General features: G+C 34.2%; 1 protein-coding gene across 7 annotated transcripts in view; it reads right to left on the bottom strand.

Annotated features, from left to right (window-relative positions):
* SLC4A10 (solute carrier family 4 member 10) overlaps positions 1-23842 on the bottom strand; it is a 310427-nt gene that overhangs the window by 31260 nt on the left and 255325 nt on the right. For all 7 annotated transcript variants that reach the window (XM_057551625.1, XM_057551622.1, XM_057551624.1 and 4 more), the window contains 4 exons: positions 11424-11529; positions 5797-5958; positions 4121-4234; positions 2937-3098 (listed from right to left, as the gene is read on the bottom strand). In XM_057551625.1, the coding sequence (XP_057407608.1) occupies positions 2937-3098; positions 4121-4234; positions 5797-5958; positions 11424-11529 (544 nt within the window). The remainder of the gene's footprint in view (positions 1-2936; positions 3099-4120; positions 4235-5796; positions 5959-11423; positions 11530-23842) is intronic.

The raw sequence follows: 23842 nt of genomic DNA, 5'->3' as shown, positions 1-23842 counted from the left end.
TGGTCTGGGGATATATTCAAGAAACATGTGTCTTTTTGTGACAATGTGGTTCAAGTTAAAGCCAGAGACTGTGCAAACACTTCAGGGAAGCAACAGGCGGGAGAGCGGCTATGGAACAAACCATTACTCTGAGTAAAGAACATTCTGAGAAAGTGATTTTTTGCTGTTATTAACAGGAAAATCAGTAGCAGCAGACCACACTGTAGTGAAGCTTAGAGAAGACAAGGGTTAAAGGCCAAAAAATAAAAGTGTTCAGTGTAGATAAAATATGTCTTCACTGGAAGGAACTTACTTTGCAAATATCCATATCCAAGGAGGAGAATGGGATGTTCAAACTCATAGTGGCCAAGAAAAGACTAACTCTTCTGCTTGTGGCAATGTAGCAAAGTTTATGATTAAGCCAGATTTGCTGTTTACTAAATCCAGGCTATTAAGGGGTAAAATATGAATCTTTTGATTACATAGCCATTTGTACAATAAAAAGTAATGTACAAATAATGTAATATAGTTTAATAATGTAGTCTCAAGTTTGTTTCAGTGACAAAAATATTAAATGCTTTAGTTCTACATTTAATTTTATAAATGCAGATACTTGAAAGGACCACTTAAAGAATGCTTTATTATATTTTAGCTATTCTATACGATATATAAAGGGGAGGTAAATATAGTATATTTGTTGATCTGGAGCTTGGGAAAGTCTGTGAATGTCAAGGGCCTACCATGGGCTCATGAAGAACAAGGAGCAAGCAATATGTGATTTATAAGGTGGAGAGATCTGGAAACAGCAAGCATACAGGACAGCCAAAAAGGTAACATCACCCTGGGCAATTCTTCATTTACTTCCACATTCTGTTTTAATGATTCCACTAATATTTCGAAAAAAATTTTACAAGGAAAATTTCTCAGTGAAATCAGTGATATCTCTGTCTAATTATAAAAGCCAAAAAAAAAAACAAACCCAACTTCCTTTGAAAGGGAAACAATGATTACATAGCTTACTTTCTTTCTAAAACAGGAGTCTTTTAGTTCATTTAAAACATGTGCCACATAAGGAAATATATACACTGCCATTAAAAATGATAATGCAGATTTATATTTATATTGTTGGCATTGGATAATTACCATTATAATGCTCTTATGTAAAAACAACAAGCAACATATGTAGTATGAGAATACATATTTCAGTATATAATAAAAACAGAAATGGGAAAAATAGAGATGTTTTCAGTTTTAAAAAATAAACTGGTGTCTAGGAAAAATGTTTTCCTACTTCTTAGAGAGTAGCAGACTAACAGCATTCAACATTAAGTTCTTAACACCGGTTTTATAGATCTACTTAATCAACTATGTAACTTTAATAATTAAGTTGTGGTGGTATTTGCTTTTGCAGAAGGCTGATATTTTAAAAGCAGATAATATTTTTGAATGATTGATATTAAATAAGTTGACCACTAATTTGGAAATCTGAATTTCTTGTTTTGAGAGCTGTAAATGATTCAAAGTTTCTAATATTGAATAATGTAGTTCAGCAGTATTTTGGAGCCAGCTCATACAGACTTATAAGAACCAATTGTTTAATTTTCAAATTTTTTCCTGCCAATTGATGTCACTTCGGTAGCTTGAAATGGGCCACGATGGGAGTATTCATATCATGAAAATCGGCAAACATTATAAATCAGGGTATTTCTTTTTATACACAGAGGACTGGCTGTTAAACATGTACCAGCACATCACTGGTCTAGTTCCTAAGACTTCATGTGATATTTTCGTAGAATACATCTTTAATAATCAAAAAATTTTTTGACAAAAACAAGAAGTGAATATGAACTCATTTTAAAAAAGGTTTTGAGCACGCTTAAGTTACTTTCTACAAAGAGAATAAATAATTCTCTTTATTTTAAGAGAGACACACATTCTCCCCAATATAATAGACAAAATTCCTTTTCAGTAAGATTTATTACAAATAACTGTGCTTTCTTATACTTATGTCATTACTACTTCCCATCAAATAGTTCAATCAATCTGATTTTTAAATCTTTCTAACAAACATACTTAAAAATTCTATAAAGTATGATTTCTGTTGCTCTGACAATGAAACTTTTCCTAGAGTTTAAATAGTATGTGAAGATAGCTGGCAATTATCCCATGATACCAGAAAAAACAAGATTGTGCCTGTTCTGTTTTTGTAAGGTTTGATTCAGAGTACTTTTAACCATTCAATGATTTTTTTGATTTTATTTAACACATTCCTATAAATGACAGTGCTCACATTACGCATCTCAGACAAATTGCACACCAGTGAACAGCTAATTATTCACAGTTGCAAAATGGCAGGGTCAGAATATAATAAATAAGACACATTCATATTTATTCTCTTTGTAAAAGAAAGTCATTAAAATCTGCACTAAAACTCAACGAAGATGTCACAAACTATAACATTTATGACTGGGTTTTGATGTCCTAGACATTATAGATGGAGGAACGACTAAAGAAAATGAGAATTATTTGAAGATGTAATTTGTTCCAAAATGAATGCAATCTAATACACATACTTAGGGTCAAATAGAGAAATAGAAGAATCCCAGACGTAAGACAAATTGGTAAAAGCTACACTTCACCGAAATACACTATTTCATTACAACGTGTTAAACATGGTAAAGAAAGCTAAAACTTTGGCAATGTTTTTAAATTTTAAGTCTTGGAGGTAGGGTTCCAGAGTTCAGAGCTCAGCCAAGTACTATAAATTATTTAATTAATTAATTATTTTAAAACTTATCATAAGACAAAGTACCATGAATATAGAAAATAAAATTATGAATCTGAAAATATTTTAATATTTCACTATGCAAATGACTATAGAATACAAAGTATAATAAACATCAATTGACATCAGTTGAATCACAATGATTTACATTAAAATGGATGTTAAAATATACCTTTAGCTTATGCTCTTTTCTGTTGATGATGACGGCCGTAATCTGTTGGTCCATAAAAATTAGAATAGTACAAAGTAAAGCGGGAATAATAGCAGCTATTACTGTCCACCATGGATTTGGACCTAAAGGTGTAACAAACCAGCCACGATCATCTCTTGTGGGCTGTGAAAAATTAAAGAATGCACAGTTATTAACTGGATTAATGAATACCTAATCAAATTAAGTCTTACAGATAATACCAGGAAAGCCCTAATTATAAACTGATATGCCAAGTGAATTACATATTTAATAATAATAATATTCACAAAGCATTTATTAGGTACCAGACACTATTCTAAGTGCTTTAAATATTTTAACTCATTTTTTTCTTCACAACAGTCTAAAGAAGATACAGATAAGGAAACTGAGGCATAGAGAGGTTCAGTAAATTTTTCAAGGTCCCAAAGCTAGTACGTGGTGGAGATCGGATTTCAACTCTGACAGACTGACTCACAAATTTGTGTTCTCAATCAATACCTATATTAAATAAAATCATATTAATATTTATCATTTATGATTGGCAAATTTATTTACATTTACAAGTATCACATTGACCACTGTGTATAACTCTTATTTTAGATGTGTATCCAGGTCACTATGTAAAAATGTCTAAAAGACGTTTGGTCACATCATGGGCTCAGGGAAAGGTTCGAACATGGCTGGTGCCTGAGATGAGTCCCAAAGGAAATCATTTTGACAATTCTTTGAGGAAGTCTCTAGCTCTTTTTGATAGGTGAGAAAACAGGCTCAGAGAGGTTAAGTAACTGGCCCAAGGCTGCATAGTTAGTAACATGGTCTGAACTCTATTCCAGACCTAATTTTATCTGTTTTCAAGCCCTATCCACTGTGCATTACCCTTACTTTCAAAATGCTTCCTTATCTTTTAAGAATATAGATATTTCCATGGGAATAATTGACAGAAAATTTTTTCAAGCTGCCTCTAGGTTTCTATTTCTGCGATTTCTATTTTTTTAATATTAGGCCAAAGTTTTAGTCATGCTCTGGGCATTTTATTTACTGTTATATTAATCTATATTCTTTATATTTTCATGAAAATCCCAAGTACTAGGGTTATAGCCATCATCCGAATAAAAATTAGACCTACAGAGATGGAGAGATGATAGTAAATCCTATGATAACTTCACCTTGAAAACACTTGGTACTTGTAGTTTTGGAGATGGGATCCCAATGGCATAGTCAATTAAAACCATACACAGAATCGTAAGAAAGACAGCAAAGTCGCTCACTATGGATCGAACCTAAACATAATGAAAACACTTGTCACTTGAAGGAACTATAAACAGTGAAGAATACTCAGGAACATAATCTAGAATCACACTTTATAAACACTTTATGACATAATATCATAATATTATATTTTATGCAGACTATAATATTACTACTAACTCTTGTCATATTTATATTTATGTATCTCTGTCATTAGGATGAATACACACTCAACATTTTCAAAATGAGGCATTATGGAATAGCTACAATGGTGATTGTGCTGTTTTCAGTATTTATTTAAAATCTAAGTTTATTATGGGAATCTTGCGTGATACAATAGCACTACATCAGCAGTGCTGATAAAAATCTAAGTTTATTATGAATTCCAGTATGCGAATATTTATCTCACAGAATAAGGTTGCATGGCTAGAATTTCGCTATATTTTAGTACTCTTTCTCACGTAGGTAACATTTTAATATGATAAACCTGAAATACCATAAAATAAAATTATCTATTTTTATTGAAGAAGCATATTTTAGTTAGTTTACCTGAGCTACAAGTATGGCAGCAGGTAATGTGCACAACAGAGTAAGCAAATTTAAAAGTTATTCTATGTAAGCCAGTTTTTAAAGCCATTTCTCTTTTATAAAGCCTTCCTTGAGAAAAATTCTTAAACAATAATCAACAAGATCTGCCTTTTTTATTAGGCTGCCTTTATGACGCACACACAAACACATACAAAATGCAGGAGTTTGATACAAAAAAAATAATTCTATATTAATCAAATTAAGCTTTGGGGGGAAAGAAATGATCTTCCACCTTAGGGAAGGAAGAGGTAAGAAAAACAGAAGTTTCTCTCAAACAACAGTTCTTAAAACATTTTCCCAGAGTAGAATTTCCATCACAATTTTTAGCTCATCCCTAAAAAGCTTGTTTTCTTGTTTCTCTTCTTTCTTTTTCTTTTCTCCTTCCTTCCTCCCTCCCTCCCTCCCTCCCTCCCTCCCTCCCTTCCTTCCTTCTTTTTTGGCTGAGTCAGACCTTATAGGTGTTACTTTGCAGTGTTAAATATTGAACTAAGCTGTTTCTCTGTTTACTTTCCTTTCCAAATATGCAGATGCAAACGTGGTGGGTTAGGCGGAGGGACTGACACTTTAAAAATGAAAAAGAGGGTAGTGTTCCAATGAGTCTTGCAGGGCTTTCCCAATTACAGAATGTAACGGTGGCTCCTATGAGGTGTCTGTCAGGCTGGAATAGCTCCCACTGTTCGCTGGGCAAGAAAGTGACAATCAGTAATGCAGTGTGTGCTTCTGAGTTCCAAAAATGAAAGTGGGAAAGTGGGAGTTTATCTCTGGGATTTGAAGTTAGGAGATAAGCCTGGAGGGAATGTGTACTCCTAGCACTGTATCACAAAATGCTTTCTCTTACCTCCCTCACCATGCCCACTCCTAATCTGGCAGCTCAATCACACAGAAACCTTTCAGTGGCTCCTTTAACGACAGCGATAGCTCATTCTTTTGTCCTAAAACACACATGACTCCATAGCACGCTTTATGTTGGTTCACATTTTGATCAGAAAAATTGTAGTCTAAGTACCTTGGTTGGAAAATAGCGGCTAGTCTTGAACTGCTTCAGTGTGGCTGACAGAGTAACTGTGGAAAAGAACAGGATCACTGACCAAAATAGAACATCTGGAACATACGGGTGCTCGTGGCCACAGGCTCGTCCAACATACTCTCCATGCAATGATTTGCATTCCTGCCAGAGGAAGTAAAACAAATGGAGCTATTAAGAAAAAAAAAGGTGGACACGTTTCTCTCAGAAAACTAACATCTTAAGATCACTTGCAGTTGAGCCGCTGAAGTTGTTCAGTTATGGCTCCTATTTGGATAGGTAGTGAGCAATATGAACCACTTCTAAAATTCTTGCCTTTTCAAATTAAGTTTAAATCTGTAAAACTAACTGATTTACCAATCACCATCTTAATGAATTTTCACATCAACCCTATAAAACAGGTAGTTGTTATTATTTCTATTTCATGTCTGAGGAAACTGAGGTGTAGAGAAGTTAAGTAATTGGCTATGGGCTCACCGCTGCTGGGTGGCAGCAGAGTTGTGATACAAACATGATGCCTTTGGTGGGAATATTATTAAAGAAGAACAATGATTTTGTAGAATTATCTAGTCCAAAAGCTCCCAAGAAAGGTGAGAAAAGCAACAAAAACTATGATACATTATTACTGGAGTGAAACTGAAAGTCAAAGATGGGGCTCAAATTTAAATTACAGAACAAAAGAGAAAAAGTTAGTATAGGAGCAATGCAAAGTTCATATTTACTATGACTTCTTCATGGTCTTTTCTTTTTTTTCCTGGTTCATATTTTATAAGCCTCTGAAGGATCATTTCTAATTGCTGCCTTAGCCATGAGGTGGCAGCAAAGTCAAAAAAATTTCCTTTCTTGGAGGAAAAAAACTGAGCATTTTAAACATTAATATTTTGAAATTAAAACTTTTAAAAAACGTTTTGCTTTTTACTATTTTAATTTAAAGATTAGAACACTAAATTTTAATTTTTTATTTCAAAACAGAGAAAAGAATGGTTTAAGTGATCCAGTGACCTTGTTAGTACTTGAGATATCTGGACCTGAACAGAAACTGAATTGTGCCAGATACTTAAAGATCTTAGAGAAAAATATGGACTGACGGACTGATCACCAACAGAGACTGTCCAATGAACAAAGCTTCAGGCCCTGGAGTCCTTGTATAGCAGAAAACAAATACCTTCAAAAGATTCTAGACTAAATCACGGATTGTTACATGGTTATCCAAAAACAAACTAGTAAAATCTACTTGGGGCAGCTACCCCTAAGGCTAGGATTCTTGAGAAATATTGTTTGTATACTTTATAATTATTTAAAACAATTCCATTCCTTTTTCTAATCTAACTGCAAATGCTACATTCTTTGCTAGCTAAAGTTGAATTCCAATTATCTATGTTAATATAGAGCACAATGACTTGGCTAATTGAAAAACCAAAGAAAAATCCCCCAGGCCTTAATTATAGCTTTAATTTTCCTTCTCTCAAAACTCTGTTAAAATAGATAAAGTAGCAAAAATGAATCCTTGAATTTTTTAGTCCCGTCTCTTGCCCCTTGTCCAGAGATACTAGTATAGCAATTACTAAGCAAAGTAATGGTTAAGAAGAATGGATAAATACAAAGAGGAGCTAGAAGCTCTGTTGTAAACACGTTATCTAAATATTTGTGATCAGTCTTTTGTGCAGATATAAAAGTCCTCCAAGTCTTGGACTTGGCTGGGTCTTGTTCTCAATTAGGAACACAGACACCATTTAAAGGATCATTTAACTGTCTTACAAGCTATAATACATTGCCAATAGCTTGCCTAGTTACTTTAATTCAAAGCAAATTTGAAAAGCGTATTTATTTTTTCTTCCTTTTAGGGGGACAGTATGCTATTTAAAAAGGAAAAATTGTGAACTACTAAATTCTACATTTATTTTCTGGTTTATACTAACTGTACCTTTAAACACACACACACACACACACACACACACACACACACACACACACACACACACAAGTCCTGAGATTTGGAAGAGAAAACTAAATCCAAATCCTGTTCTCTTATTTTGAGTCTCACATATGGTTTCACTTACAAAAATGAAAAAATGCTTGTTGACAAACTCATTTCTACTAATTATTCTTCAACACGTTCTAAGTTTCAGCAGTGTTATAAATTGGTAAAAATTAAGTTTGATAAAATAAGAAATTAAAGTTGGCATTAGTGTCTTGCCCCTTACTTATATATAAGCTAAATATGTAATTCTGGCACTAAAACATTTCTTAACCAATTGCTAGTTAATTGCTTGTGAATATTTTAAACCTCGCCTAGGAATTCCTTTATAATGACAGATTTTGAGATACTGCTAAAAATATATATAAACATAGAAATCTAAGTATTCTAGCTTGCTATAAAACACTTGAATTAGGCATTATTCACAATAGCCAAGATATGGAAATAACCTAGATGTCTGTCAATGGATGAATGGATTAAAAAAATGTAGTATAAATATATAACGGAATATCATTCCCTTAAAAAGGAAGGAAATCCTGCCATTGCAACAACATGGATGAATCTGGAGGACATTATGCTGACTGATATAAGCCAGACACAGAAAGACAAACACTGTATGATTTAACTTACATGTGAAACCTAAAAAAGTCAAACTCAGAAGCAGAGAGTAGAATGATGGTTACCAATGGCTGGGGAGAGGGGAAAAATGGGGAAATATTGGTCAAAGGGTACAAAGTTTCAGTTATGCAGGATGAATAAATTATGAAGATCTAATGTATAACACGGTGACTATGGTTAATAATATTGCATTAAATAATTGAAATTTGCTGAGAGAGTAGATCTTAATTGTTTTCACCAAAAAAAAAAAAAAAAGGTAACTATGTGAGGTGATGGATATGTTAATTAGCTTGATTGCAGTAATCATTCACGTCGTATACATATACCGAAACATCATATTGTATACCTTAAATATACACAATTTTTACTTGTCAATTATACCTCAATAAAGCTGGAAAACAAAATAAACCAAAACAAGACATTTACATTAAATAGTAAATTTGTGATTTGAGACTATTTTTCAAAATGATCATTAAATATTTATTGAACACTTACTATGCATACAGCTGTTTGGGAGAATCAAAGAAAACTAAAGTTCTTTGCCCTTGCTGAGTTAGCAAGGTATAAATTACAATTTATGAGATATGTAACAATTCAATTAAAAATTATCATGTGAATAATATACAAAGTAAATATTACATGACTATTTTTACAAAACTAGTTATAATAGCCATTAGCACAGTGCTTTATTAATACAATGTTTTTGGTGATACTAATGGTTATTCTGAGGAAAGAAAACCCAGAATAACAATTAAGACAAAAAAATTTTATGGACCTCATTGACTTAAAAATTGTAAGATTTTTTCATTATGTAGCATTCCCTTTGGTGATAAATGCTATTTCTGGTCAAGATTAGCAATTACCTATTGCAAAAACTGCTTTTAACTAATGAAAAATAATATGAAAATTTCTGCCAGAATGTTAACTCCTAGTACAGAACTTAAAGAAAAAAACCACAGTGCTAGATTTGCTTTGATTGCAAAATATTTTTCACTGTACTCTGCTTAACCCTAAAACTTCTAACATTTAAAATTAACTCATGGCTAGCTAGATCAATTGTGCTATGAGTCTCTTCGAAAGTTATGATTCAGGGTTTGCTACTACATGGAATGAATATTATTATTTAATATTAAATTATTCAAGACTATAAAACACAGAGTAAATTATCATGTTAAATAATTTAGAGATGAGATTATTGGGTTACTGCATTGTAGGGGACACCAAGATGAGGGACAAAAGCAAGGGACTCAAGACATAATATCTTTATAGTTTACAAAAGGGAAATATAAATGGAAGATGCACTGCTGAATGGATCAACCACAATCCCATGTCTAAATTCTGAATAACTGTAGCATTCTTTCTTGTTCAGCTCATCATTTCTTTTATTGATCAAGTAAAATGGCTCTCTGAAAGGAAACAGTTTGGCAATGTTATTTTTTCTAAGGAAAAATAGGACAGAATAAATGTTAACTATAACAGAAGAAAACAACAAAAGTAAGTGAAGGCTTATTTTAGAGCAAATGACTAGCATAAGAGGAAAGGTAGTAAAATATAGGTCAAGATAGAATTTTAAACAGAAGGTAAGTAATTTGATTTTGATTCTGAAAGAAAATATTTAATGAGGAAAATTGAGAAAATAGGCAATAGGTCAAGTGCTCTTACAAGAATCATGTTTAGAGTTTTATAATATTTGTACAACAAAAAAGATTTCTATGTGTCACTAACTGGCTCACTTACTAAATGATATGTTTTTCATAAAATGAACTAGAATTTATATAGTTTTATGTGCATGGTTATAATGGGATTTGAGCTTATACGGGTAGATAAAGTGGCAGAAGCTTTGGATTGTAATGTTTGTAACTGGAAAGAATAGAGAAGAAACTAGAATGACTCAGATTTTAATACTTATTAAAACCAGAACACTTTCGATTTTTCCAATTATGAGATTTGATTGACCAGAAGTAAAGGATGCAAATGTAGATGGAAAAGGAGGTGCACAAATATTGCAAGAGATTAAGAAGAATTGAGAAATGCAGCTATGAGGGGGAAAAAAGATACCACAAAAAAAGAGGAAAGCCAAAAATATTTTTAAAGGTATAAGATTTAACTTTGATAGGTGAAAAATATGTTGCCATTCTCTTTCTTGAATGGAGGATAAGGAGAAAATGGAAGTAAGAAAATCTTCCTGAGGGAGGTGCCAGAATTTTATTAAGAAAAGTGACTTTTGTTTTCCCAAAAAGTTCAATATTTACACTAAAATATTAACAAACATCCCCTCCCCCTTAACATATTCTGAACAGTTGGAGCAGTATTACAGAGTAAAGTAAAAGCATTCTGGGTTCTTTACACAGAAGGCTGACTTAGTTCTGCCATACGGTTTCATTTAGGTCAACACTATTCTTATTTAATGTGCTTTCAGCTAATCTAGTCACATTATGCCATATATGTGTGCTTTCAGAGTAACTCAGGCCTAGTAACTACTGGAAAAACTTAATAATGAAAGAAAACCGCAGTATACTTATGCATACTTGAAATGAATGAAATCAAAACCATCACTTTTATAATAGTATTTGTTTAAAACACTTAACTTAGTGGCAATAATTCATTCAAAATGTCAGTAAAAGCCCTTATAGTAATAAGATTCAAGGTATGACCTATTTTTCTTTTTTTAAAATTAATTAATTAATTTATTTATTTATGGCTGTGTTGGGTCTTTGTTGCTGCATGTGGGCTTTCTCTAGTTGCGGCGAGCGGGTTGTGGTGTGCGGGCTTCTTATTGCAGTGGCTTCTCTTGTTGCAGAGCATGGACTCTAGGCGTGTGGGCTCAGTAGTTGTGGCTTATGAGCTCTAGAGCGCAGGCTCAGTAGTTGTAGCACATGGGCTTAGTTGCTCCATGGCATGTGGGATCTTCCCGGATCAGGGCTCAAACCCGTGTACCCTGCATTGGCAGGCGGATTCTTAACCACTGCGCCACCAGGGAAGTCCATGACTTATTTTTCAATGTTTCACTTACCGACACAGTTAGGTTCTCCCAAATTATGTCAGAGGCAGAAATATTGGACTCCCTCCATTCCTTCAATGTATCATTGCTAGGATTATGTGGTTCCACACAGTTACACCTGCAAAGGCAAAACAGTGTCTTTTGTGAAGTATCTTTTTGTCACCATACTTAAAACAAATGTGTGATGGGTCCTTCTTCCCCAGTCACAGCCTTCCTCCATCTGAGAGATAAGTAGGTAGGTCATCCTAAACTCCAAACACACTATTTTCAGACAGAAGGATAGATATATTGCTAGGACATTAGATCACTTCTAATGTTTCCTGGAATGAGAGGTCATTCCCTCTCTGTCCCCATCAGAGGAAGTTTTTTAAAGTGTAGGTTAGAACACAGGGCTTTTGAGGCCTTTTAAACCAAGATGCTTTCTAGACCGTACAACAACCATTTGCCTCTAAATTATAAGTCAGGTGGGAAAAAATGATAAACATCCAAATGTATTATAATTTACTTATTTTTATTAATACTGTATAACCATATGAATTAAAATTGGAGTTTATAATTCATATTTTAGAGATCATTTAGAATTTTGTAATGTAATTTAAAATTAAAGCTAGGTTGAAGCAAGAACCCTAGGTATCTCAGGATATACTTTCTTTATGATGAGTGATAGTTCTATTAAAAATCAAACAATCAGTATGCAAAAGATTTTTGAGTAGCTACTACATATAAGGTAACATGATGAATGCTGGGTGGGGTAAGAGCAGAGAGAATAGGAAAAAGTTGGGCAAAGTGGTACTATTATGTAATAAAAAACAGCTTTTGATCTCATGTTCTTTATAACTTTGTAAGTAAATGAGAAGACAAAAGCAAAGATTACCAACAAGTTAATTGTCTTAGATGTTAACTTCAATTTACAAATTGTTTGTTTCAAAAATTCATTCATAAGTCTATTATTTGCCTTTCAGAGAGCATTTTCTTATAGAAGCATTTTATAAAAATAGTGGTTGGGTTCCCAGATTAAGCCACATATATACTACATAACTTGAATATTAGTTGGACTGCTGTTTTAGTGATATTAATTGAACTGTAGAACCCAACTGCCATTATTTCTAGAGGAAAATATATTACAGTCTCTACTTGATAAATTCCTCTGCCTAAGCAACAGTCTTCTGTCTTTTACATCAGGAATTTTAGTCTGTTCTTTTTTTTTACCACCACTCATTCATTTTTCAAAGTGTACTGAGTGTCTATTATTACAAGAAACTCTCCTTGACTTGGGCAATACAGACAGGTATGTTCCTGCTCTCACTAAGAGATGTTAGAGTATTTCCCACCTGGGCTTACTTGGGGCTGGGCCTCTAAAAAAACAGAGGATTCCAATGAGAAAGTTGTTGATGAGGATTTTAAGGGAATGAGACATGGAAGTATTAGCTACTATGAGCAGCTACAGTGACCACCATGGTATCAGAGGGAGGAAACACAGCAAAAGGGAAACAGTCCCTTGAGATGCAGTAATAATCATTCATTAATGCAATTTATTCAAATCTATAGGTTCTCAAGTCCCAGATTAGTTGTACATAATCCCAGAACACAGGATTATGTGTCAGAAAGGCCTTTGTGTCAGAAAGCTTTGTCCTTTACTAGCTGTGTGGCCAGGGGCAAATTATTTAAGCACTCTAAATCTTGGTTTCCTCATAAATAAAATGTGGACTGAAATGCTTACCTTGTAGAGCTATTATGAAGAATAAGTAACGTGATATATATTAAGTGCTTGGTATATATTTATACAGTTTTGAAATTGTAGCTGCTATCATCATCATGGTTCTCATCATTATTTTCTGGTTCATTTTTCAGTTTTTCGTAAGATATAATAAAACTGTTAACTTTCAATTGATGTAATACAGAAAAACCACTAGGCTTTTCTCTAACATGCTGCTACTCTTTATTTTGCTTCCAGTGCTTTAAAGAGAATTAAATTCTGACCAGCATTAAAACAGTTTTGCTACTATCATTAAGAATCTATCAAAAGAAAGAAAATTCCTGTTTAATTTTGACCCTAGGTCATTAGATCACTAGGCAAATATGGTAAAGATAATATATGAAGAGAGAGAGAATAATTTCATTTAAAAATATCTTAAATTATTAAAAAATAACACTAAAACCATTAAATCACTGAATATTTTCTAAAATTAAAAATCAGATTTGGCTTCTAGCTTAAGAAAGAGGACTGAACACACATGTTTATTTTCTCATTACCTAGAATTCATTAAGCAAAGAAATAATATAAAAAGAAACATGAGGGGAAACATCAACAAAAGAGAGCTGTAAACAAATGGAATATGAAAAGCATATGAAAGCAGGATGTTTGGAAAAGCAGAACAGAAGAGTAATACTAACAATAATAGTACTTTTATATTTAATCCTTAAAATAGGTAGTATTAATCACATGATAATATCAAGGCACGAGTGATGTGGCCAAGGTTACATAGCTAGAAACATCAGAGCCAGAATTTAAACCTAGGCAGTCCGCTCCTAATGACTAACTTAAAAAAATAGAAATATTTACATATAAACATAAATATATATACATATTTTTATATACATATAAAATTTATAAATTTATATAGGAGATATATATATATATATCCTTCCAACTGCAGTAAAGGAAGGACCTGGCCTGCTGAGTAGAATCCCGAAAAGGGTCTGACTAAGAGAAGAGTTCATACTCAACAAAGAAATAGAGTAAGAGGTGGAGCTGAAAACACAGGAATTAGTTTAGAATTTGACTATATAACATTTGACTCCAGAAATCCACCCCCAACTGCTACATGCCTACATACATACTTCTTCATAGAATGGCATCAGACTTTTCTCTCAGCAATACCATCGACATTGTGAGGCAAAATTATTTTGAACCTAGAGGTCTATATTGAGCCAAATCATCAAGTCAAATATAAGGAAGAATTTAAAAAATTTTATTCTTTGTAGATTTTAGTTTTTTGTGCATGCATCCTTAATTAGAAAGCAAACTTATAAATAAAAAAGGAAGATATGGGATGAGGGAAAGAGTGTTTCCAACGTAAGAAAGCAGTGAAAAAACTCTCAGAATGACAAATGTATGGTAGAGCCCAAGAGTGAACCAGGGAAGAAGTGACATCACAAGATGGCTGAATGGAAAGTCCCAGTGCTCCTTCCCCCGTAGAAACCTCAATTTAACAACAATATATGGACCAAAATACTGTGACGAGAATTCCAGAATCCAGTTAAGATGTTACAGCACCTGAGTGCAAAGCTGTGAACAGCCACATTCAAATGAGTAAGAAGAGCAATTTCACTTTAACTGCATCAGCCCCTCCTCTAAGCTGGCACAGCTCAGCAGTGGTAGAGAATACCCTGGCTTACACTTTTTACACTGGGGGTGAAGAGAAAATAGTGGCTGCATCTGACATTCCAGCTCTTCAGAGGGCTACTGAGGGATTGGTATCTGTCTTGTCTAATTCAGAGCACTGACAGAACTGTTGTAGTTTGGACGCCCAGGTGCCACTGAGAACAAAGACGAGTGGATAAAATGGCTTTCAGGGAATAGGATGGCTCAGTGCAATTAGGGGCAGGTGAACAACTTGAGGCTTTTCCCTCTGGAAGGAGTGAAAGAAGCATATTTCTGATGTTCAAGCTTTTTGGAAGAGTGCCCAAGGGACTGGTATCTGTCTCACCTAACCTGGGATGCTGATGGGGACTCATCATATGGTAGATATCTGGAGGCCTCTGAGAACAAGGGATAGCAGAGAATCTTGCTACTGTAAAACCATAGAACTTGCAGTAGCAAGGTTCTCTGCTATCCCTTGTTCTCAGAGGGAGCAAAAGATTATGAGCCCCTGGAAAAAGAAACCAGCAACACTAATTGAGAAATTGCGCACAGAGGCTCAGAGAATTTGCATCCCCTTCCCTCCAAGAAAGGGTTACAGAGGCCCCCAGAATCTCTAGTCAAGCTGATTAATAAGAGTCTTCTGCACAAAGAGCCAGTCCCTAAGGCTATGAAAGGTGGCTGTTATTTCAAATATGCCAATCCTAAAACAAAGTTATGGGACACATGAAGAAACAGGGCAACATGGTCCATACAAAGGAATAAAATAAATCAGAAACTTACCTTAAAGAAATAGAGGTATATAAATTACCTAACAGAATTAAAATAACCATTATAATGATACTGTATGAGATCAAGAAAATGATGCATAAACAAAATGAAAATATCAACAAAAAGATAGAAAATATTAAAAAAGAACAAAATAGACATTTTGGAGCTAAAGAATACAATAATTGAACTAAAGAATTCAGTAGAGGGGTTCAACGTCAGACTCAATTAAGCAGAAGAAAGAATCAGTGAACTTGAGGACGGGTCACTTGAAATTATTCAGTCAGAAGAACAAAATGAAAAAAGAATGAAAAAGAGTGAAGAAAGCAGAGGAACACATGGGATATCATAAGCAAAACAATATATGCATCATGGGAGCCCTGGAAGAAGAAGAAAGAGAATAAGGGACAGAAAAATTATTTAAAGAAATAGTGCCCCAAAAAATTCCCAAAAATGGGGAAGGAAATGACATCCATATTTAAGAAACCCAATGAATTCCAACCATTGTGAATCCAAAGAAATCCACACTAAGACACATTATAATCAAACTGTTAAAAGTCAAATACAGAGAAAATTTCAACAGCAGCAAGAGAAAAGTGAATCACCATGTGCAAGAGAAGTTCCATAATACTACCAGTGGATTTTTCAGCGGGAACTCTACAGGCCAGAAGGCAGTGGTATGACATATTCAAAGTGCTAAAAGGGAAAACTTCCAACCAAAAATACTATATCTGGTAAAAAAAGGGGGACTTTAAAAATGAAGGAGAAATAAAACCTTCCCAGGTTTTAAAAATAAAGCTGAAGGAGTTCATCACCACTTTATCTGCCTTACAAGAAATGCTAAAGGGAATCCTTCAAGTTCAAACAAAAGGACGCTGAACAGCAACACAAAAACATATGAAAGTATAAAGCTTGCTAATAAAGGTAAGTATATAGACAAATACAAAATACTGTAATGGTGGTACATAAATCACTTTTAATTCTGGTATAGAAGTTGAAGGACAAAAGTATTTTTCAACACTATTACTATAAAAATATGTTTATGGACATACAATATAAAAGGATGTAATTTTTGACATCAATAACATAAAAAGTGTAAGGAGGGGGCAGTAAAAGTGAAGAGTATTTGTATGCAATTGAAGTTAAGTTTTATCAGCTTAAAATAGATTGTTGTAAATATAAGATGTTTTATGTAAGCCCCATGGTAACCAAAAAGAAAGTACATTTTTGTGTAGAACATCCACAAAAGAAAATAAGAAAGGAATCAAAATATATCACTACCAAAAACAAAAACAAAAACAAAAACAACAAAACACAAAGGAAGTAAAAAAGAGAGGAAAGGGGGCGGGTGACAAAAATGTTACAAAACAGACAGAAAACAACTAACAAAATGGCAATAGTAAGTTTTTTCTCTATAAATAAACACTTAAATGTAAGTGGAGTTTACTCCCCAATCAAAAGACATAGAATGACTAAATGGATAAAAAAAAGATCCAACTATATGCTGTCTAGAAGAGACTTTTGATTTAGGAACACACATAGAGTGAAAGTTAAAGTATAGAAAAAAATATTATATGCAAATGGTAACCAAAAGAGAGCAGGTGTCAGGGTGGGCCATAATCATATCAGACAAATAGACTTTAAGTCAAAAACTGTCAAAAGAGACAAGGAAGGACATTATATAAGGCTAAAAGGGTCAATTAACCAGGAAGATATAACAATTAAAAAGATATATGCACCTAACAGCAGAGCACCCAAATATATGAAGGAAACATTGGCAGAAGTGAAGGGAAAGATAGATAGTAACACAATTATATTAGGATATTTCAATACCTCACTTTAAATAATGGATAGAATCCAGATAGAAGATGAATAAGGAAACAGAGGACTTGAACAACACCATAGACCAAATGAACCTGATAGCATATACAGAACATTTCACCCACTAGCAGCAGAATACAGTGTTCTCAAACACACACAAAACATTCTCCACAAGAGATCACATGTTAGGTCACAAAACTAGTCTTAACAAATGTAAGAAGACTGAAATCATACTAAGTATACTTTCCAACCACAGTGCAATGAAACTAGAAATCAATAACAGAAGGAAAACTAAAAAATTCACAAATGCATGGAAATTAAGCAACATATCCTTGAACAACCAAAGGACCAAAGAAGATATCAAAAGAGAAATTAGAAAATATCTTAAGACAAATGAAAACAAAAACAATATACTAAAACTTATAGGATGCAGCAAAAGCAGTACTAAGAGGGAAGTTTATAGCAATAACTGCCTATATTAAAAAGATGAAAATTCTCAAATAAACAACTTAACTTTAAAGCACAAAGAACTAGAAAAAGAAAAACAAAGCCCAAAGCTAGCAGAAGGAAGGAAATAATAATCATCAGAGCATAAATAAATGAAACAGAGACTAGAAAAACAATAGTAGAGATCAATGAAACTGAGTTGGTTTTTTCAAATAACCAACAAATTGACAAACTTTTAGCTAGAGTAAGAAAAAGTAAAGACTCAAAATTATAAATGAAAGAGGAGACATTACAACTAATGTCACAGAAATTAAAGGATTATAAGAGATTACTATGAGCAATTCCAAGCCAACAAATTGGATAGCCTGGAAGAAATGGATAAATTCCTAGAAACATGCAATTTATCAAGAATGACTCATGAAGCAATAGAAATTCTGAACAGACCTATAGCTAGTAAGGAGTTTGAATCAGTAATCAAAAACTTCCCAACAAAGAAAAGCCCATGACCAGATGGTTTCACTGGCGAATTCTACCACACATTTAAAGAACTGATGCCAATCCTTCTAAAACTCTTCCAAAAAATTGAAGAGGAGGGAACGTTTCCAAACTCATTTTATGAAGCCAGAATTACCCTGATACCAAAACCAGAAAAAGACATCAAAAGAAAACTAAAAAACAATATTCTTAATGAATATAGTTGCAAAAATCCTCAACAAAATAATAACAAACGAAATTCAACAATACATTAAAAGGATCATACATCATAACCAAGTAGGATTTATCTGTGGAACACAAGAATGGTTCAAATATCACAAATATCAATCATTGTGATACACCACATTAATGGAACAAAGGATACAATCACATGATCAACTCAGTAGATGCACAAAAAGCATTTGACAAATTCAACACCCTTTCACAATAAAAACACTCATCACACTAGGAATAGAAGGGAATTATCTCAACATAGTAAAAGTCATATATGACAAGCCCACAGCTAACATCAGAATTACTGGGGGAAAACCAGAAGCTTTTCCTCTAAGATAAAGAACAAGACAAGGATTCTCACTCCTGCCATTTCAATTCAAAATAGTACTGGAAGTCCTACTAGAGCAATTAGGTAAGGAAAAAAAAGCATCCAAATTGGAAAGGAAGAAGTAAAATTATCTCTGCTTGCAGATGACATAATCTAATACAAAGAAAACTCTAAAAATTCTATACATAAAAAAATTGTTAGAAGTAATAAATGAATTCAACAAAGTTGCAGGATAAAAATCAACATTAAAAAACTCAGTTGAGGGCTTCCCTGGTGGCGCAGTGGTTGACAATCTGCCTGCCAATGCAGGGGACATGGGTTCGAGCCCTGGTCTGGGAAGATCCCACATGCCGCGGAACAACTGGGCCCGTGAGCCACAATTACTGAGTGTGCGCGTCTGGAGCCTGTGCTCTGCAACAAGAGAGGCCGCGATAGTGAGAGGCCTGCACACTGCGATGAAGAGTGGCCCCTGCTTGCGACAACTAGAGAAAGCCCTTGCAGAGAAACGAAGACCCAACACACTCATAAATAAAATAAATTAATTAAAAATAAATAAATAAATTCACTTTAAAAAAAAAAGACACATTAGTTAATTTGTTTTAAAAAAAAAACTCAGTTGAGTCTCTATAAACTAGCAATGTGCAATCTAAAAAGGAAATTAAGGAAACAACCCCATTTACAATAGCATCAGTAAGAATAAAATACTTAGAAATAAACTTAACCAAAGATGTGAAAGACTTGTACACTTAAAACTATAAAACATTGCTGAAAGAAATTAGAGGACACAAATAAATGGAAAGATATAAATGTGTTCATGAATTGCAAGACTTAATATTGTTAAAAATACCCATATTACCTGAAGTGATCTACAAATTCAGTGCAATCGCTACCAAAATCCCAATGACATTTTTTTATAGAAATAGAAAAAATAATCCTAAAATTCATATGGAACCATGAAGGATCCTGAATAGTCAAAACAATCTTGAGAAAAAAAGAATGAAGTTGGAAGCCTCACACTTCCTAATTTTAAAACATATTACAAAGCTAGAGTAATAAAAAACAGTATGGTACTAGAACAAAGACAGATATATAGACCAATAGAACAGAATAGAGAGCCCAGAAATAAACCCTCACTTATGCAGTCAAAAGACCTTCAACAAGAATGGCAAAACTACACAATGGGGAAATGTTGAAGTCTCTTCAACAAATGATGCTGGGAAAATTGGATATCCACAAGCAAAAGAATAAAATTGAACCCTTATCTGACACCATACACAGAAGTCAATTCAAAATAAATAAAAGACTTAAACATTAGACCTAAATCTATAAAATTTCTAGAAGAAAACAGGGCGAAAGCTTTATTACATTGGTCTTAGCAATGATTTCTTGGATATGACATCAAAACACAGGTAATAAATGCAAAAATAGACAGTGGGACTACATTAAACTAAAAAGCTTCTACATAGCCAAGGAAACAATAAGCAGAGTGAAAAGGCAACCTGTGGAATGGGAGGAAATACATGTAAACTATATCTGATAAGACATTAATATCCAAAATATATAAGGAGTTGCTACAACTCAATAGCAATAAAACAAATCACTCAATTTAAAAATGGACAAAGAAAAATAAAAAATATAAATAAATAAAAATAAAAATGGACAAAGGACCTAAATAGACATTTCTCCGAAGAAGATCTACACATGGTCAACAAGTATATGAAAAGATTTTTGACATCACTAATCATCAGGGAAATGCAAATTGAAACTACAATGAAGTATCATCTCACACCTGTTAGGATGACCATTATAAATGAAACAAATCAAAACAACAGAAAATAAGAAGTGTTGGTGAGAATGTGGAGAAACTGGAACCCTTGTGCACGGCTGTTAGAAATGTAAAATGGTGCGACCACTATGGAAAACACTCTATAGGTTCCTCCAAAAGATAAAAATAGAGCTACTACATGATCCAGGAATTCCATTTCTGGATCCAAAGAGAACCGGATCTTGAAGAGATATTGCATTCCCACGTTCATTGCAGTATTGTTCACAATGAGCCAAGAAGTGGAAACAATCTAAATGTCCATCAACAGATGAGTGAATTTTAAAAAGTATAATATATACATACAATGGAATATTATTCAGCCATTTAAAAAAAAGAAGGAAATTCTGTCATATGCTACAACATGGACAAACATTAAGGATATTGTGCAAAGTGAAATAGAAGGACAAATACTGCATGATTCCACTTATATGAGGTATCTAAAATAGTAAAACTTATAGAAACAGAAAGTAGAATTGTGGTTTCCAGGGATGGGAATAGAGAAATGGGGAGTTGCTGTTCAATGGGTATAGAGTTTTAGTTATGCACTATGAAAAAGTTCTGGAGATCTGCTGTGCAACATCTGCTGTACTTGACACTTAAACTTTTAATAAAGAGTTAACAGGACAGAATTATCGAATTCTTGGGGAAGCTTGAGGACATTCAAGCACAGAAGCCCAGAGAAAAAGAAGGCAGTCAGCAATTCCAGGAAAAATAAAAGGCTTTACAAGAAAGATGTGTTCCAAAGAGGAAGAAAACTGAAATATATAATGATTTTGAGCAGCTCATGAAATGTTGAAAAAGAAAATTCATTTTATCATGATGTTAAGAACACTGTTGGGTTTTTATTCTTCACTATACATATTTTTAGTTATTTTCTTAGTGGTTGCTGTACAGCTTAACACATACATTCAGTTATTAGGCTCCATTAATTGCTCGCTGATTGCGCTATTGTTTTTGACAGAAACCTGGGGCATAAAATGCTCTGGTGGTATGATGCAATTAAACTCTAGCTCCTTTGCAGCTGAGGTCATTGTCTGAGGTTCTTCTAGCCCCAAGAGGACTATCCTTAGCTGTCTCTTTTCCTGGTTCTCTCTGGTATAGTAGCTGGCCTATTGTTTAGCCTGTGTCTCTCATAAAGCTACCTACCTCCTCTTAATTGCTTTTCACCAAAACTTCCATTTTTTAAAAAATTTAGTTTAATTTTTATTTTATACAGGAGTATAGTTGATTTACAATGTTGTGTTAGTTTCAGGTGTACAGCAAAGTGATTTAGTTACACATATACATATATCTCTTCTTTTTCAGATTCTTTTCCCATATAGGTTATTACAGAATACTGGATTGAGTAGAGTTCCCTGTGCTATACAATAGGTCCTTGTTGATTATTTTATATACAGTAGTGTGTATATGTTAATTCCAAACTCCTAATTTATCCCTCCCCCCCACCTTTCCCTTTGGTAACCATAAGTTTGTTTTCTTTCTTTTCTTTCTTTTTTTTTTTTTTTAATGTAGTTTCCTATTAAAGGAACTTCAGGTGTGAGGTAGGTCAGGGAGATTTTTTTTTTTAGTTAATTAATTAATTAATTTGTTGCATTGGGTCTTAGTTGTGGCAGGTGGGCTCCTTAGTTGCAGCTTGCGGACTCCTTAGTTGCGGCTTGCTGACTTCTTAGTTGTGGCACATGGGCTCCTTTGTTGTGGCTCACCAGCTCCTTAGTTGCTGCATGCGAACTCCTAGTTGTGGCATGCGTGTGGGATCTAGTTCCTGGACCAGGGATCAAACCCAGGCCCCCCACACTGGGAGCACAGAGTCTTAACCACTGCACCATCAGGGAAGTCCCCATAAGTATGTTTTTGAAGTCTGTGAGTCTGTTTCTGTTTTGTAAATATGTTCATTGTACCATTTTTTTTAGATTCCACATATAAGTGCTATCTGCTCTTAAAACAACTTCCAGAGACTTTCTATTATTGCTTTCTAAAATGCTTTTCACCAGTAAAGTTGTTTCACCAGCGAGAGGGTCCTTAGAGTTCCTTATGCTACCATTCTGGAAGAACGTTGTTTTCTGAATGCCGTAGGAGTCATGATACTAGAGCCAGAGAGAAGAAAATGTAACCTATGCACACTACTTGACTCTAGAGTGAGAAATATTTAAATAGCTATAACTATGTAAAGGTTTTTAAAATGTGGTTTTAAAAAAGTTTTTTAGAATCAATCTTCAGGCAAATTGTTTAACACTTAACTATGGTTAGAGAATAAAAGATATGTTAACAACCACTACAATAGAATCATGGGGAGGGAGATAGAAGGAAGAACAGAGAATTGGAAGGAGAGGTAGAATTATTTATCTCTTCTTAAAGTGTAAAAAATTAATAAGTGGGAGGGCTTCCCTGGTGGCGCAGTGGTTGAGAATCTGCCTGCCAATGCAGGGGACACGGGTTCGAGCCCTGGTCTGGGAAGATCTCACATGCTGTGGAGCAACTGCACCCGTGAGCCACAACTACTGAGCCTGCGCGTCTGGAGCCTGTGCTCCGCAACAAGAGAGGCCGCGATGGTGAGAGGCCCGCGCACCGCGGTGAAGAGCGGCCCCCACTCGCCGCAACTAGAGAAAGCCCTCGCACAGAAACGAAGACCCAACACAGCCAAAAATAAATAAATAAATTTATTAAAAAAATAAATAAATAAATGGAAACCTCATGTAAATAGAGTTGGGAGACCAGATGGGGGAGCCACATGCCCCAAGACAATAGCAGAGCCCAGTAGGTAGAAGAAAGACTTCCTCTTCTTTCCTGGCAAGAGCTCATCCAGTGAGAGGCTGTCACAATTCAGCCAATGAAAAGCCATGGACTGTTTGGTTACTATGGCCCTCCCAACTCCCTTTCCCCCTCTAGAAGAGTTCTTCTCTCCATTTTTGCAGGGGGCTTGCACATTGTTATGCTTGCTGATCCCAAATTGAAATTCTTTGCAGATCCTGAATAACAACCCCCCTTGTTTTGTTTTGTTTTGCTAGAGAAATAACTGGCAGTCTATTTGTTTTAGGTCAACAATTTGATGGCCCTTATGAGGATCCCCAGAAAACCCCCAACAACTCTGAGGCTGGTGAGCAAACAGGTGTGGTACCAACACTGAGCCCTTGTTGCTCACTGCTTTTCTCATCAACCCTGGATTTTGAGGGTTA

This window comes from Balaenoptera acutorostrata, chromosome 8 (assembly GCF_949987535.1).
Source record: "Balaenoptera acutorostrata chromosome 8, mBalAcu1.1, whole genome shotgun sequence".
In the NCBI taxonomy this organism is placed as follows: Eukaryota; Metazoa; Chordata; class Mammalia; order Artiodactyla; family Balaenopteridae; genus Balaenoptera; species Balaenoptera acutorostrata.
The sequence above is the reverse complement of the archived record's forward strand: the minus strand, read 5'-3'. Positions and strand labels throughout refer to the sequence as shown.